The sequence below is a fragment of the Eucyclogobius newberryi genome, unplaced genomic scaffold (genome assembly GCF_026437365.1).
Source record: "Eucyclogobius newberryi isolate DKJ021-1_F unplaced genomic scaffold, fEucNew1.0.hap1 SCAF_7, whole genome shotgun sequence".
In the NCBI taxonomy this organism is placed as follows: Eukaryota; Metazoa; Chordata; class Actinopteri; order Gobiiformes; family Gobiidae; genus Eucyclogobius; species Eucyclogobius newberryi.
This window is the reverse complement of record NW_027316389.1, coordinates 25,270,243-25,284,131: the sequence shown is the minus strand read 5'-3', so window position 1 is coordinate 25,284,131 and position 13,889 is coordinate 25,270,243. Positions and strand designations below refer to the sequence as shown.

The 13,889-nt window shown below is 39.9% G+C and overlaps 3 protein-coding genes across 7 annotated transcripts in view; 1 reads left to right on the top strand and 2 right to left on the bottom strand.

The window, feature by feature from the left end:
- Positions 1–26: 26 nt before the first annotated feature.
- Positions 27–1,700, bottom strand: LOC140348832 (YY1-associated factor 2-like). Its single transcript, XM_072434940.1, has 4 exons — positions 1,559–1,700; positions 1,228–1,350; positions 704–856; positions 27–626 (listed from the first exon to the last, which is right to left on the bottom strand). Exons 1-4 carry the CDS (start codon positions 1,657–1,659, stop codon positions 401–403), a joined length of 603 nt encoding a protein of 200 aa, XP_072291041.1. The 5' UTR covers positions 1,660–1,700; the 3' UTR covers positions 27–400.
- A 461-nt stretch (positions 1,701–2,161) lies between these two features.
- LOC140349231 (uncharacterized) lies at positions 2,162–10,860 on the top strand. Its single transcript, XM_072435506.1, has 11 exons — positions 2,162–2,327; positions 2,526–2,574; positions 4,197–4,273; positions 4,356–4,607; positions 4,696–4,748; positions 5,864–5,926; positions 6,047–6,171; positions 6,914–6,990; positions 7,304–7,351; positions 7,436–7,552; positions 10,437–10,860. Coding segments are annotated over exons 2-11 (1,029 nt in total). The 5' UTR covers positions 2,162–2,327; positions 2,526–2,573; the 3' UTR covers positions 10,653–10,860.
- Positions 10,861–11,622: 762 nt separating this feature from the next.
- Positions 11,623–13,889, bottom strand: part of LOC140348776 (prickle-like protein 1) — a 72,053-nt gene continuing 69,786 nt past the window's right edge. For all 5 annotated transcript variants that reach the window (XM_072434862.1, XM_072434858.1, XM_072434860.1 and 2 more), the window contains exons 7-8: positions 12,970–13,812; positions 11,623–12,884 (exon numbers count right to left, since the gene is read on the bottom strand). In XM_072434862.1, coding sequence (XP_072290963.1) covers positions 12,055–12,884; positions 12,970–13,812 — 1,673 coding nt within the window. In that variant the 3' untranslated portion in view covers positions 11,623–12,054. The remainder of the gene's footprint in view (positions 12,885–12,969; positions 13,813–13,889) is intronic.

Below are 13,889 nucleotides of genomic sequence, written 5' to 3'. Positions count from 1 at the left end.
CTCTTTTGAACCATAATTTACTTAAAATGCTACAAAAGCATATTACAGTTATTTGTGGATGAGTTTCATTGTAATAAATTATACATGCAGCAGTCAAAAGCCTTTAGAATAATACAAAAATAGAAATAATGCTAATGTGAAAGGACATGTCATACCTTCAAGTGCAAAAACACATTTATACCTTCTTTTTTTAACTTAATGCTCCATCTGCTCAAAAGCTGTGTTCTTAATATATTATTAACTAAAGCAGGCAGATAATGAATAACCTTGACCTAACAATTGTAATGTCCATTTATGACTGTTGTAACCCTGAGAAGGCAGTGGAAATTCAACTTTCATGCATTCATTATTGACCCAGTAATGAAACATCTTGAGCTGAACAATTTAGGGCGCTTTGGAGTCAGTGAGTGTCTTTGTTGACTGAGGAGCTGTGTCTGTGCAGAGAGGAGCATCGAGAAGCCGCCTGCTCAGGATTGTCTGAGCTCGAGCTGCTGTGGCTGAGCTGGTCAACTGAGGCCAAACTGGACCTGACTTTCTCCTGAAAGTCTGTGATTATCACAGTCAAGTCTCCGACGGTCACCTCTAGATGTTGGGCACTGCTCCGGTCGATGTTTTTTAATCTGGGTCTAGTAAGAACAAAACAATATGAACATAAACTATCAATTTTATGAGGTTATTACTTAATGTACCGTATAACTGATACCTTGACTTTTTGAAGTGCTTCCTTTTTAGTGATGGTTCTTTTTCATTTCTGTCTTTGTCTGACTTCTCTCTCTTGTCTTTTTTGTGATGTGTGGGTGGTGCAAACTGCTGATTTGCTTGCTGAGTAACAAGTGTTGAGTCTGGCCGTGGTTTTCTGCAGTAATACAAAATATCAAACAACAACTCTGATTGACATACTGCACAATGATGTGTTTGAAATCAAAGAATTATATTTTTGCTGATTGTTTATCTCAATATTGTTGTTAGTGTTCTGGATACACATTGTATGTATACTGCATGTTGGCCACTGTAAACCATCTATTTTGCTCTTTGTTCTGGTATATATAGTTTTTCATAAGTGCCATAGACAGTCTATGATAAGTACACACTCTGCTCTATTCAATTGTGTAAAAACAAGTCAGCATTATGCATGAATGCACAAATTAACTGCATATGGATGTGAACAGAGTGCACGCAATTGATCCATGATATAAACATGTGCTGTGACCTATGACCCGAGCTCACCTGGTGGACGTGCCCTTCCTGACGTCACACATCAGGCACTTGAACGCCTCAGCGCTGTTCCTGAACGTGCACACGCTGCAGTCCCACAAGTCATCTACGATGATTTTTGGTTGTCGTTTTGGCCTTCAAAAACATAATAAAACAAAACTAGTGGCATTTGCGAAAGTGGGAAAGGTGCTTCGCGAGGAGAAACTAGAGTTATGTGCAGTACTGTCTAAATCAAACTGGTTACCGCCATGGACACTACACACAAAATCTGCCTCTTTACACTGAACTCTCGATGTAAAAAAAAAAAAGCACAAACTAATTATCAAGTCAACAGCAGCGTTACCTCGTAGGGCTTCTCTTATCTCCCATCGCGTGGAACTTGGCCGTAATAGTTTTAATATAAGTTATTTGAGGCGCCACAAAGTGAGACACATTCAGCAACATTCAGCTGTAGTAGGAACTCGTAGACCAACGGCCACGTGACCCGATTACCCAATCAATGACCTGGAAGCTCCAAACCCCGCACGCTTCATTTGACCTGGGGCCAAACTGTTGCCCGCCTTTACCATGGATCGGCCTTTACCTTATCATCTTTCCCCATCGCACTATTCATAAGAGAATTTACAGGAAGCCTAGTTTTCTGACTGTGATTATCACGAATAATCATCATCAAGGTTAAGTCAGACCCCTGTCAGCCAGAAAGGACCATACAGTTTATGATCACGTAAATTCAACTGCACTTTAGTCAATTCAATAGTCAATTCAACTCCTGAGTGTGTCCTTTCATTAAAAAAGAAAACATCTATTAGCATTACTTTTTTGTTGCTGCTTTTGTTTGGACATTGTTGGCTAGTTTGCGCTGAATGTTCCACACCTTCGCCAGAAGAGGGCGGCATTTCTTTTCACTTGCCTCGTCGAAGTAGACCGCAAACAGGAAGTATTTTTGGTTTCACTTATCAGTATTGCCCATGGTGTTGCCCACAACCAGCGTGTTATTAATGTTTGCCTGGTTTCTCTGTAAAATTAGGTGATGCCAATGGAAATAGTGGCATTTTCTGGGACATTAAGAGAAAGCCAGAAGGAGCGCCGAGTCGTTTATCCTGTGTAAAGGCGTAAGTATGAACGTAGTTGTTGCCCATGAATGTGCCATGTTGCTAGCGTGAATGCTACTTCTGCTAACAACAAAACTAGTTTATCTAGAAATAACTCTTATTATATCCTATTCTTGTGTCTTATTTATGTATTGTTCTCATCTGTTGATTAAAATTTGCAGAACAATTGACTTAACTCGTTTCCCACTCTCTTTTTAGACTTGTTTTAACTTGCAGAGACGTCTGGAGCTCAACTGTTCTTCAATCAGTAAGTTATGTTAACATTATGTGACAGATTCTCAAAGTCATAAGAAGACAAGAATCACTCTCACAATATTAGATCTACTGTAGCTCTTCCAAATTGCTGATGTATATCCTCAAAATAAATAATATAAAGGTTTAATTGTCTCCATATTTCAATAAAAAAGTAAAACACAATCATTTATTGTTTAATCACACACATGTTTATTTGCGGCACTTAAAAATGATCATTATCTCATTTCTGGAGTTATTAGATTATTGAAATGTCATGTAAATGGTTACATCTGATGTGCATAATCTAATTACAGTACACTTCTGCAGGTATTGAGAAGGAAAAGCATACACAAATGTCAAATTAATGTGGCTATGAAAAAAATGAAAGGGAACATTTAAAAGTGTTAGTGTAAGAATCCACTAATTAACTGTCACGTGTCATTGGGGGGTTTGTGATGATCAGATTTCTCTTGGGCATGTAAACAAACACTGATGTAGTTATTGGGTTGTCTGATTTTGTTTAATGTTTGTCTGGCCATGTAGATGTATCCACAAATTGAAACAAGCTACCCGTTTTATTTTGGCTTGCAATATACAAATATTTTTTGGGGAGAAGAGTTCTTCTTAAATAAAGTATTGGTTTTGTTTGTACCTCAAATGAAGTGGAAACATTGCCAATATTTTAACATTAAACATTTATACAAATTCAGTGTGCCATGTGATCATGTCATGGTGGTGGAAAGAATAACCAAGTTTTGAACTCGGTAATGCACCTGAAATATGATGAGAAAATGTATTCACTCTGTCAAGTTGACTGAATTCAATCTTCCTTTGCCCTATACTGTATGGTAATATACGTTATGATACAATTCTAATTTAATGATAAAACTGCTATTTTGGGCCCCACCCTCTGCTCTGTGTAGAGACATTTCTATTTTCATTCATATTTTGAAAATGTTTTTCTTTGATGTATAAGTTACAGGTTAAGTTGATAAGCCAGACATTCTATAGAAGGCCTTTTTGTCTCTATAATGCATAAAGAAATGTTATGTCTACTTTATCACATTTCCCTGGACACCTTATATCAGAGTTCTCTGAGAACAGGTTACAGCAGGCGGTTCACACCTTGGATGATGTAGTTTGTAAGGACTGACTGCGGAAAGAGAGCGTTGGAACGCCCTTCAAACAGACTTGAAGTTGGGAGAGCTGGGTTCAATTGAGGGATTTTAAAAACAGTCTGTGCTTTTAAACACAAACTCTGCTTAATTTGTTTCTTGATGGAAAGGTTTTTTTTATGATTTTACCTTTCCCCCAGAATACCCTTGTAATAGAGATTTTGATCTCAATGAGTTTCTTGCCTGGTTAATTAAATGTTCCAGAAAATTATGGTCTTGGATTTTCTACTTTGTCTAAATGCCAGGAATTCTACAGAATTTCTGAAACAGCCAGACAAAGTAGGATATGAACCAATATTCTGTACTTTGCTTAAATTCCTTCAGGGATTCTACAGAATACCTTGGTAAAGTAGAGAATATTGATTAATTTAATACTTGGCCTGGCTGTTTCAGGCCTGATCATCAACTTAGCCTGTAACATTTAAAAAATGCTGATGAAAGGTTTGTTTTGTTTTTGTAGTGTTTCAGCGTGGTCGACAAAGGATTCGAGAAGCCTATGATGACCGCTTTAATAGAGGCCCCGGAAATGGCAGGGAGGTAAGGACAATCATAGGAAAACTAGAGTCGGTGAATGCATTTACCGGTTTGTTTTGTCTAATGATCTGAAACACAATCTTAGGTGACATTTCATAGAGTTGTAAACATTGTTGAGAGAAGAAGCTCTATGCAAATGATGGAAGGAGACTTTGACAGAAGAGTACCTGATGGACCAATTTACAATGAGCCCATGCCATACCGTGATCCAAGAAGTTGTCACGGCATCAACAATTACTCACAGAACGACAATTACCCACAGAACGACATGCTGTATTTTGAAAATGAAAACCACAGATTTGGAAACCATGGCATAAATCCTCCACCTCATAGAAATGTAAGTGTGACTGAGCATGCTGCCTTACTGATTTCTTCAATCCATCAATTTTCAAGATAAACCATTTTAAATATTATTTTTTTAATAGGAAGGCCACTACAATCACAACCGAGATGACCTCAGACATCATTTAGACTCGAGGTACTTATTTTTATGGATTGTTTCTAATCATTTCCTAATCGTTTCAATTTGAACTGTTGTGTATGTTATAATATAACATACACATTATAATATAACATACATATATGTAACAGACAGTTCAAATTGAAACGATTATTTATAATCCTCCAGAGAAGTCATATTTGCAATGATACAAATCTGCCACTAGATGGAGATATTAGTTTCCTTAGATGATGGTTCTTTTTTAGAAGTTATCGCAGTATAAGATGCGATTTATTCTGGATTTAAGAATTCACAGCTTCATTGTTCTACATTAAATTTGCATGACTATTTAAACTACACACCTAACGATTGTATTTTTTGAGCCAGTCCTGCTTCTTCTCACAGTACTACCGTACTTACTTCAGCTTGACACAAACAGCAAGCCACTGTTATTATAAAAAGCTAGTGTTTGCACCTTTTTATTAAATGTGTTTTTACAGCTTGTGTCAATATTTTTCGCCGTAGTTGTAACCACTCGACTATTACATCACTAAATATATTTGCAGTTCTATCGCCACCTCCGGCCCCCCTCATGTCTGTGTAGGCCCCCAAAATCCATATCCGCACCCTAGTAGTAACCATCATTATAACAGTAATACGTTGGTAAATTGACTGCATTTATGAATACTCATTGAGATGTGAGAAATTGAAGAAATTGGCAATTAAACGATGTAGCCTTCTTCCCTGTGTAGTCTTTTGATCTTTAAAGACATCTAGTCAATGTTTGGCAAATGGCAGGCCGAGTCCTGGCCACTTCAAACAGGTCAGGAGTCGTAAAAGTTGGAGGCTTGTTAGACTTGTTCTGTTTGAGATGTGGCGGGAGTTCAGGCTGGGGTCATGACTACCAGGTGCCTCCAGCTCATTTATACCTCAGCCAGGACCTAAAGGATCCTTTGTGGGCAAACATTTACTGTGCACAAGGTAAACGTGTTGCATAAACAGCAGAAGCTGCTTTGGGCATCTCCTTTCAAACACATAACATTGGTGTTATATCTCTTAAAGTTAAAATGGAGTCATCAGTTATATTCTTTCAATTTATTTTTCATTCTTCAAAAATATAAATATTTTTATGTCTAAATGATCTTTTTTTGTAGAAACAATGGCAGAGGAGGGGCTTTTTTCCATAACAGGAGTCGAGATCCAGCACCTCATGGAAGGTAAGGTTTTAAAAGTCAACGCATCCACAAAAGTAGATAGGATTCCAACAAATATTCAAAGTTGCTCAGTATAAATGTTCTACATAATATGTGAATTAATTTTTTTTTTTTTTTTTCTAGGGAGGACACTGACTTCAGGCGTAGAGAGCAAGTCACATTTCGAGATCGCTCTCCAGTCAGACGGGTAAACTCTTCCTCCAGTTCTGCATCAAGGTCCTCTGAGAAGATCTCCAGTCAGACAAAATGTAAGTGTTGAGCATATAGGCATGAACACAAAAATAAAACATAATGTTGCATAGGATTTGTCAAATAGAGCTACAGTGCCAGACCTGTACTTAGTTGATAGTCAAATACCCTTTGCCCTTTGTTTCCATAGTAGTCTTAAACTTTATTGAGCACAGAAATTGTCAATATTAAAATGTTATTCCTGTTTTTTTTTCTTGAGAAGAGAATTCCCCTTTATAGCAAAGCATCTGTTTTTGTGGCAATGTGTAATGTGCAGGGTCAAGGAGCTGCAGAGCATGTTAAAATGTTAATTACACTCCCACAGCACTCACTCTTGAGCCTGGGAAAAGGGACACCCTTGTTTTATTGGGTACTTTAGCTTTGGATGGTCGTCCTGCTTTAGTTTATGTGTGGAAAGCATTAGTATAAGTCTGTAATTATAGCTCACAGTGTTAAAATGGTAACACTTCTGATATGTAGAACCATGTTTCAAAAGGCCTTTGATACTCTTGTAGTGTGAAGTACTTGTCAGTGGTTGGCTTTCTCCAGATGCATAAACATTTGCATTCTAGAAGAGTTCCAAAGCTGTGTAGACATTGTACCACCATCATCCACCTTTGTCTTTTGGTTTGTGTTCTTTTATTGAAATGTGTTTGCGCTTACACATGAGGCTGTTTTATGTATGCAACATGAGAACTGTTTAGTTTAGAGTACAGCTAGGGCATTTGTTTTGTAATTTTCTTTTATAATTGTTTAACTTAGCAAAGCCCACTGCTCCTGCAAGTCCACCTCATGGAATTCCTGAAGAGGAGCCTCCACAGATCCCTCCAACATCAAAGGTAAAACACAGAATGCTGCCTCCAAACACAAATTGCACAAGTAATCCAACGAGTAGTTTGACAGGACTAAGCTGTTAGATGTTATATTTGATTTAAAGGTAACTTGCTTGTTCAAGATAACATTGTATGTAAAATTGACTTTTATGAGCTTTTAACCATGTTATAATGGTGTTTCCTCATCATTAATTTACTAAGAGTTTTAAGTATGACTTCTTTAAAGACCAAAGTTGTCCCAAGTTAAATCACTTTGAAATGAGAACTGGTTTCTAAACAGGGTGACCTCAGCACTCACCTTTCACCTCTGGCCTTCCAGGGAATCCCTCCTGCGTCTGTAGCCGAGCCGGACGAGAAGGAGAAGGAGGTGGAGGTGGAGGAGGCGGCGGTGGAGGCAGAGCCAGAGGAGGCAGAAGAGAAGGCGGAGGAGGAGGAGGAGGAGGAGGAGGAGGAGGAGGAGGAGGAGGAGGAGGAGGCTGCCAGCATGGAGCCAGAGCTGACACCAGAGCAGGTCTTAAAGGCTCGCCGGTTGGAGGCCATTAAGGCAAAAGTGTTGGAAATTGAGAAGGTAGTAAATTTTGTTCCATAAATACTCAGTGTTCATGTCCAGCATGTTGCTATGCTTTGATTTCATTACTTCACATTGTCAGGGGAACTTAACCAATCACTTTTTAGATAAATGTATCTATTTTATATTCTATTCTATTCTATTTTTATATTTACTATATCATTTTTTAATCATTATTTTCAACCAAACCACACATTTTGCTCTGAGCACACAGTTATAAACTACATATGAAGGCTGGAATGAGCCAGCAGACTTGAGGTTGTGATGCCTCTCATCAGGCTCGGTGGAGGTGCACTTTTCCCTAATGTTCAAAGCTGCAGCACAGTGCTACTTATCTGTTCTGGTAAATCGGGACAGAGGTTCCCCTGCAGGGTGCAGACGGCCCACCCAGTGTGGTACGTCTCAGGGTGTTACACCAGCTCATCCTGCCTTTTCCTACACTTTTAACAAACGTTCTGATTGGATCCTACTTGTTCATGTAACATCTGTCCAGGGCCTGCTCTACACTGGGATCCTCCTTGTAAACGCATGTTCTTAAACTCAATGCCTTCATAAAGCAAAAAACTGCATTATCGTACTCTAGTCTAACCAATATTATTATTATTTTTTAGATACAGAGCATTGTAATTCTCCACATAGTTTAAAGCTGCTTTACTCATTGCACATGTGTTGTAGTAACAGTTTATATGAAGTTAAATGTGTTTATTATGTATCGTTTTAAAAAAAATAATGTTTGAAACTACTACCAGTAATATACGAAAATTACCTAACGTGAACTCCATCATCTCATTCAGTGCCATGAAACATTTCCACTATTATCCTCTACTTGGTCAGGCCCTGTTTGTAGCTTAAGTAATGAAAATGGCTTTTAATATCTTTTCATGTGTAACAGCCCTTAGGTCATTAGCCTACTTCCCTTATTATGCAGGACCCCTGCCTGCTGCAGCGCTCATTTCAACACAACCTCTTTACTTCCTGGAAAATCAGTATCCTACACCGACGCATGCACGCGCGCGCACACAGTCTTTGTTTCCATTCTTTTTAGGGAAATTACATTGACTTGGATTAATTTCCTGCAGACTGTTTCAAACCTTTCCCAATAGTTAATACTTTAACCTAAACCCTAACCTTATTCTGTTACAATCCATATAAAACTTTGCATCATGTCATTGATTTGGTAATACTAATAATACTAATAGTCTCCAAAATATCAGTTTTTGGACAATGGCTCTCTGAAGGTTTCCGTTTATGCTCCTGGTGTGGCATTCTCGGGGATGTGGTCCGTGTGTGGCCCCCAAATATCAGGACTAAAGATCAGTTTGTGGCTTCTGCAACCTTTTTCTCATAATATACATGGGATGATTAGGTCAAATATACACTTCCTATTTGCTCGAGTAATAAGAGGGCTACTTCCAGGCTAAAGTAAATAAGAGGTGCTCAAAAATAGTTTCTGTATTACAATAATTCATTACACAAATCAAGAGTAATCCTTTTAATTTGAGTTCATAACACAGCCACAGTTGACAGTATTTAGATCTATTTTTAAAGCCTGAGTGCCTAAAGCCTGTTTGTTTGGGGTAGATTGAAAATGTGATCAGTGCCAACAAAGGCTGTGTCATGGGAAAAGCTTAAGAGAGTTTGAACAATGGCAAACATAACTGGCTCTAAATGATTAGAGGCAAACTCAGATTTTGTCTCATCAGCCCTCTGTGAACTTTTAAAAATGTAAACATGCCTTTTTCTGACAGACAAAACAATAAATAGTGAAAATGGATAGAGTGAAAACCTGAGTTTTGACATAGTGTGTAGTTGGACACACGTGTGGTGTGTCTCCTGCCTCGCCGCGGTTTGCCCTGAAGACTACCATTATGTGAGGCCTTGAAGTTGCATGACTTGATTTGCTGACATTAAAGCCACGGCTCCCACAGTCTGGTACTTTTCTGTCTCCCTTTTCGATCTCTAGATGTTTAGCCTAGTACTCAATCTTATTTCTAACCATGGGATTATAGTTATGATAAAGGAGACTAGCTTTACCTTGATGATGTATAAAGCTTTTTACAAATTGATAGATCCTTAATCGCCAAACGTGTTGTCTAGCTCGTCAATACATTTTTAGGGCATTTTCACTCTTTATGTAGGTTTAGGAAAACTCCTCTCTCTCTTTTCTTGTTAGCTCAGTATGTAGTTTAGGTACTGCTGCTGAAACATCTCTAGTGAACCTTGCCGGACGTCTCCTTCGGGTTTGAGCTGCCACACATTGGCCAACAGAACCCATCTCTCCATGTGATAAAGATTGGGTTGAGTTTGCACCTGGAACCCCAATAAAAAGTTAACGGACGTTTTGTGTTGGCAGTAAAATGTGAGAAGGATGTGAGAGCTGGTTACATCGTGGTGTGAAAGAATGCCGCAGCACCACACTCACTTACCCCGACACCTCACTTTGCTTTTGTCTCAGCCGACGTGCACTTGAGTCGGGCGTCACACGCACAGCTCTTTCCACAAAGGCCAAAGTCTCAAAACGAGTGCATGAAGTTCACGGTTGTGTTGTTTTAAAGGTCTGATGTATCAAGTTTGACTTTGCTGAAGTATTGCTTTGACGTTTGCAGATCACAGCAGAAAATATTCAGTTATGTGTGTAAAATGATCGGGTTCAGAAAAAGCACTCGTTCTATTTCAAACTAAAGTGACTTGAACTGAATAACACAGCTTTGACAATTACAAGATGTGTCACATTAAGTCTTACGATTCAATATTGTTTCAAATTGAATTATTTGTGTCTATATTCCGTCAAGGGAAGAAAAATAAATACATTTGTAGTCAACTATTTTTGTTTTGACCATAAAACATACTATTGACATTCCTGATGCGATTGTTTTATGCTCAGGATTACAGGCAGGACTGTGAGACATTTCGCACCGTGGTGAAGATGCTGGTGGAGAAAGAGCCCAGTTTGGATTATCTTCTGCAGGCTCCACTGGATAAGAACCTGGAGGAGATCAAAGAGCGCTGCCTGTGCTCGCTAAAACAGTTTATTAAAGAGATGGACGAGGCAAAGGATCTGCCCAGCAAGACTGACCAAACCACAGCGGGCAAGACCTGAAGATAAGACTGTGCTGTGCTGTTTTTAAACTCAAAATGTTTTAACTAACGTAACTTGTGAAAAAGGACATCCTCCACTGGGAAATGTCTACTGTTTAATAGATTTCAAAAAGCCTCAACAGTGTTGAAGTGAATCTTTGAACATCTAAATTGTATTGTATCCGTCTGTTTGATAATCATTAAGTAAAACTATCTTCCTATTTTCTTTCAAGCCTGCTGCTATACAGAAATGTCTCTTGCGGTCTTTTGAATCATGTCATTTTTTTTTTTTTTTATAATTCATTTGTCAAAATATAATAATCTTGTATTTGTCAGAATTTTACTTATGTTAAGCTGCAGTTTCAAGAAATTTTGAAAAATAAAGTTTTAAATTACAGAAAGCAGTGCAAAGTTCTTAAAATCCCTCTGTCATCAATATGTGACGTGCCAGCTCTTTCTTTTTAGCTTAAAACATATATATTGAAGATGTACGACTGCAGTAGGTGGCAAGAAATGCACCTTTTCAATTGGCTGCCAATCGCCATTGAAAATAACGCAACAACACAGATGATTTACCCATAACTTGTTCACTTTTCTAAACGATCATTCAACGAAATTAGTGTTATTTAGTATTGTTTAGTCAAATCATAACTAATGTGTAATTTTATATGGATTTTGGCTCTTGTTTACAGAATGGTTGCTATGTAACTTATGGAATTACCTCCTGCCCATGTCTAACCAGGAAGTACAATGATACACTTTACAGAAATGGTCAAACTGGGGCTTAGTCAAATCTGAAATATAATTGTGTTTGTTATGTTTCAGTGAACTGTGTCATATAGACTCTAATGTTTATTAACTGTACTGTAGTGTGATAATTGCAGTATAGACATGTATTACAATTATTAGTCTTATGTTTTATGTTCCAGTTTTTACATTTATACAGATTACATTGCTTTGCTTATTTTACAGCGTGGCCCATAAATAAACCGTTCAAGTCCTCACCCAGGCCTTTAATTGGACTCAGTGTTCTACTGTAAGCGCTGCAAAAGCCTGGAAAATACTTCTCAAAGCCTTTGTCACAGTCTCTGTCAATACAGTTTTGACATTTCTAGAAATATGATGTCAAATGCAATTTCAACACCATCCAGTACAAAACCGCACAAACTCTGGATATAAAAATAGGCTTTTTGAATTCTACACAATATACAAAATTGCATTGTTAAATAAATGGTAGTGTTTTAAATATGTTATGAAATACAGTAATACATGGTGCATAAAGCGGCAGAACAGACGTGTGTGTCTCACACAAACATCTTGATAAATTGAGTGTCATAAAGCTGTTAATGTAACAAGCAGGCTGTCTTTAAAACCGTGTCAATAAATGATTGTGCATGGCAAACTGCAGATGTGAGTTTAGACATCTAGGATATGATACAGTTCTTTCCCTTGTGTCCTTTCTTCTTTTTGGACTTAGTCCTTTGGCTGTAAGAGGGAGAGCCCATACCAGCGACAGAGCAGGGCAAGTCCTCCATGTAGTAGTGTCTATGGGGCCGAGGCTGGGGGATGGGCTGACCCAGGAAGAAGCCCTCTTCCTCAGACTCTGATGAGGAAGAGGAGCAGGTGGAGCACCAGTCATCCTCTTCATCTCCATAGAGTCCAGTGAAGCGGCTGGTGACCGCTCCATGTAAACCGTACTGGGACATAGTGTTGGGGTGTCCGTGTAATCCCAGAGCGTTGCCTCTGGGATCTCGGTTAAAGCTCTTTGAAGCCCTCTCCTTGGGCAGCAGGTTTAGAGCATTATCAGAGCGGGACTTGCGACTGCGGCGCCTCCTGTGGTGATGGTGGTGTCCTGCACGAGGGTCCTGTCCCTGGTCCTCAAAGTGAAACGCTCTGCGGCGAGTCCGTTCACTCATAGGGGGTTGGCGCAGGGGCATGTCATACTGACTGTTGTCCACCACATCATCGGAGAACTTGACCTGCTGAGGTTTGGCCTGTGAGCGAGCCCTTCTTAGAGCTGGGATGTTAGATTTAGGCCTGCTATCTGGTAATGGCACTTCCTGTATTTCTGGGGAGACGGCAGCTTCCTGTTCAGACGCAAGGCTCTTAAGTGAGTTTGCACTTCTGTGCAACATGGAGGAGTTTAGTGTCCCCATATTACTGTCCTTTTCACAGTCCTCTGTCTGGAGCTCAGGAAATCCTTGTAAAGAAAATGCCAGCCCTCTGTCTTTGCTGTCGCCATCCACTGAGGCACCTGGGGAAAAACACAAATAAAATGGCTTAGTTAATTACACTTGTATAAGATACTTAACCGCACAAATGCAAATTGACTTTCTTACCTGTAATATTGGACAGAGCCAGCGAGTCCATGGAATCGCGGACATTCGGCTCCATCTTTTTTAACTCATCAGAAATGCACTCCAAAGAGTCATTGTACCACTGAGTCGCCTCTCCAGCTCCATCGTCCAGCTCAAGTTCCTGGATCTTTCGGCTGCTAGCAGGTCCAGGGTGGCTCCCATAGGCCGAGTCCCCCAGGCCGTCCTGAGACTGGGCCCAGTACCTGTCCACCTGGTACTTCTTACTGGCCAGACTTCCTCTCACTCGTGCCCCACTACCCTGTCCCGCTTTAGCACAGTCCTGGGCCTCCGTCTCTGCTGTCCAAAAATCTGTAGGTTTATTATCATTGGCTTGCTGCAGACCATGTTGTCCAAACTTCAGTAGTAGCTGTGTCATGTAGTCTTCATGTTCTGCCCATTCTTCCTGATCTTCCGGGGCCTCTGCTTCCTCCCCACGGCCCCTCCAGAAATGCTCATCAGATAAGTTCATGAGGGAAAGCTTATTGGTCAAGGTGTCCTCTGCATTGGCGCTAAACCCAGGGAACTTATAGTTGGCAGAAGGAGAGAAGAGGAGAGACTGGCGGCACTGATCAGCTGACCTACTGCTCTTGCCCATGCGCACGCTTCTCCTGGACTCTCGTGAACGCGCCGATTGGAAGGCGGAGTCCGAGGAGTCCGAGGCGTGCACATCTTCGCCCAAGCTGCACGCCTTGGAGCAGTAGATACGGCCCTGGTGCGGCAGGAAGGGGCAGCCCAGGAGAGAGTTCTTGCACCGGGCACAACTGAAGCAGCTTTCAGTGGCGTGCCAGTGAAGTCCGTCATAGGTCATCTGAGCATGGTCCACACCTAAAAGAACAATATTAAGAGCGTTGAGTTTCGTAAAGGTTGAAATTTAACTCTGAATCATTTTGAGACTTATTCAT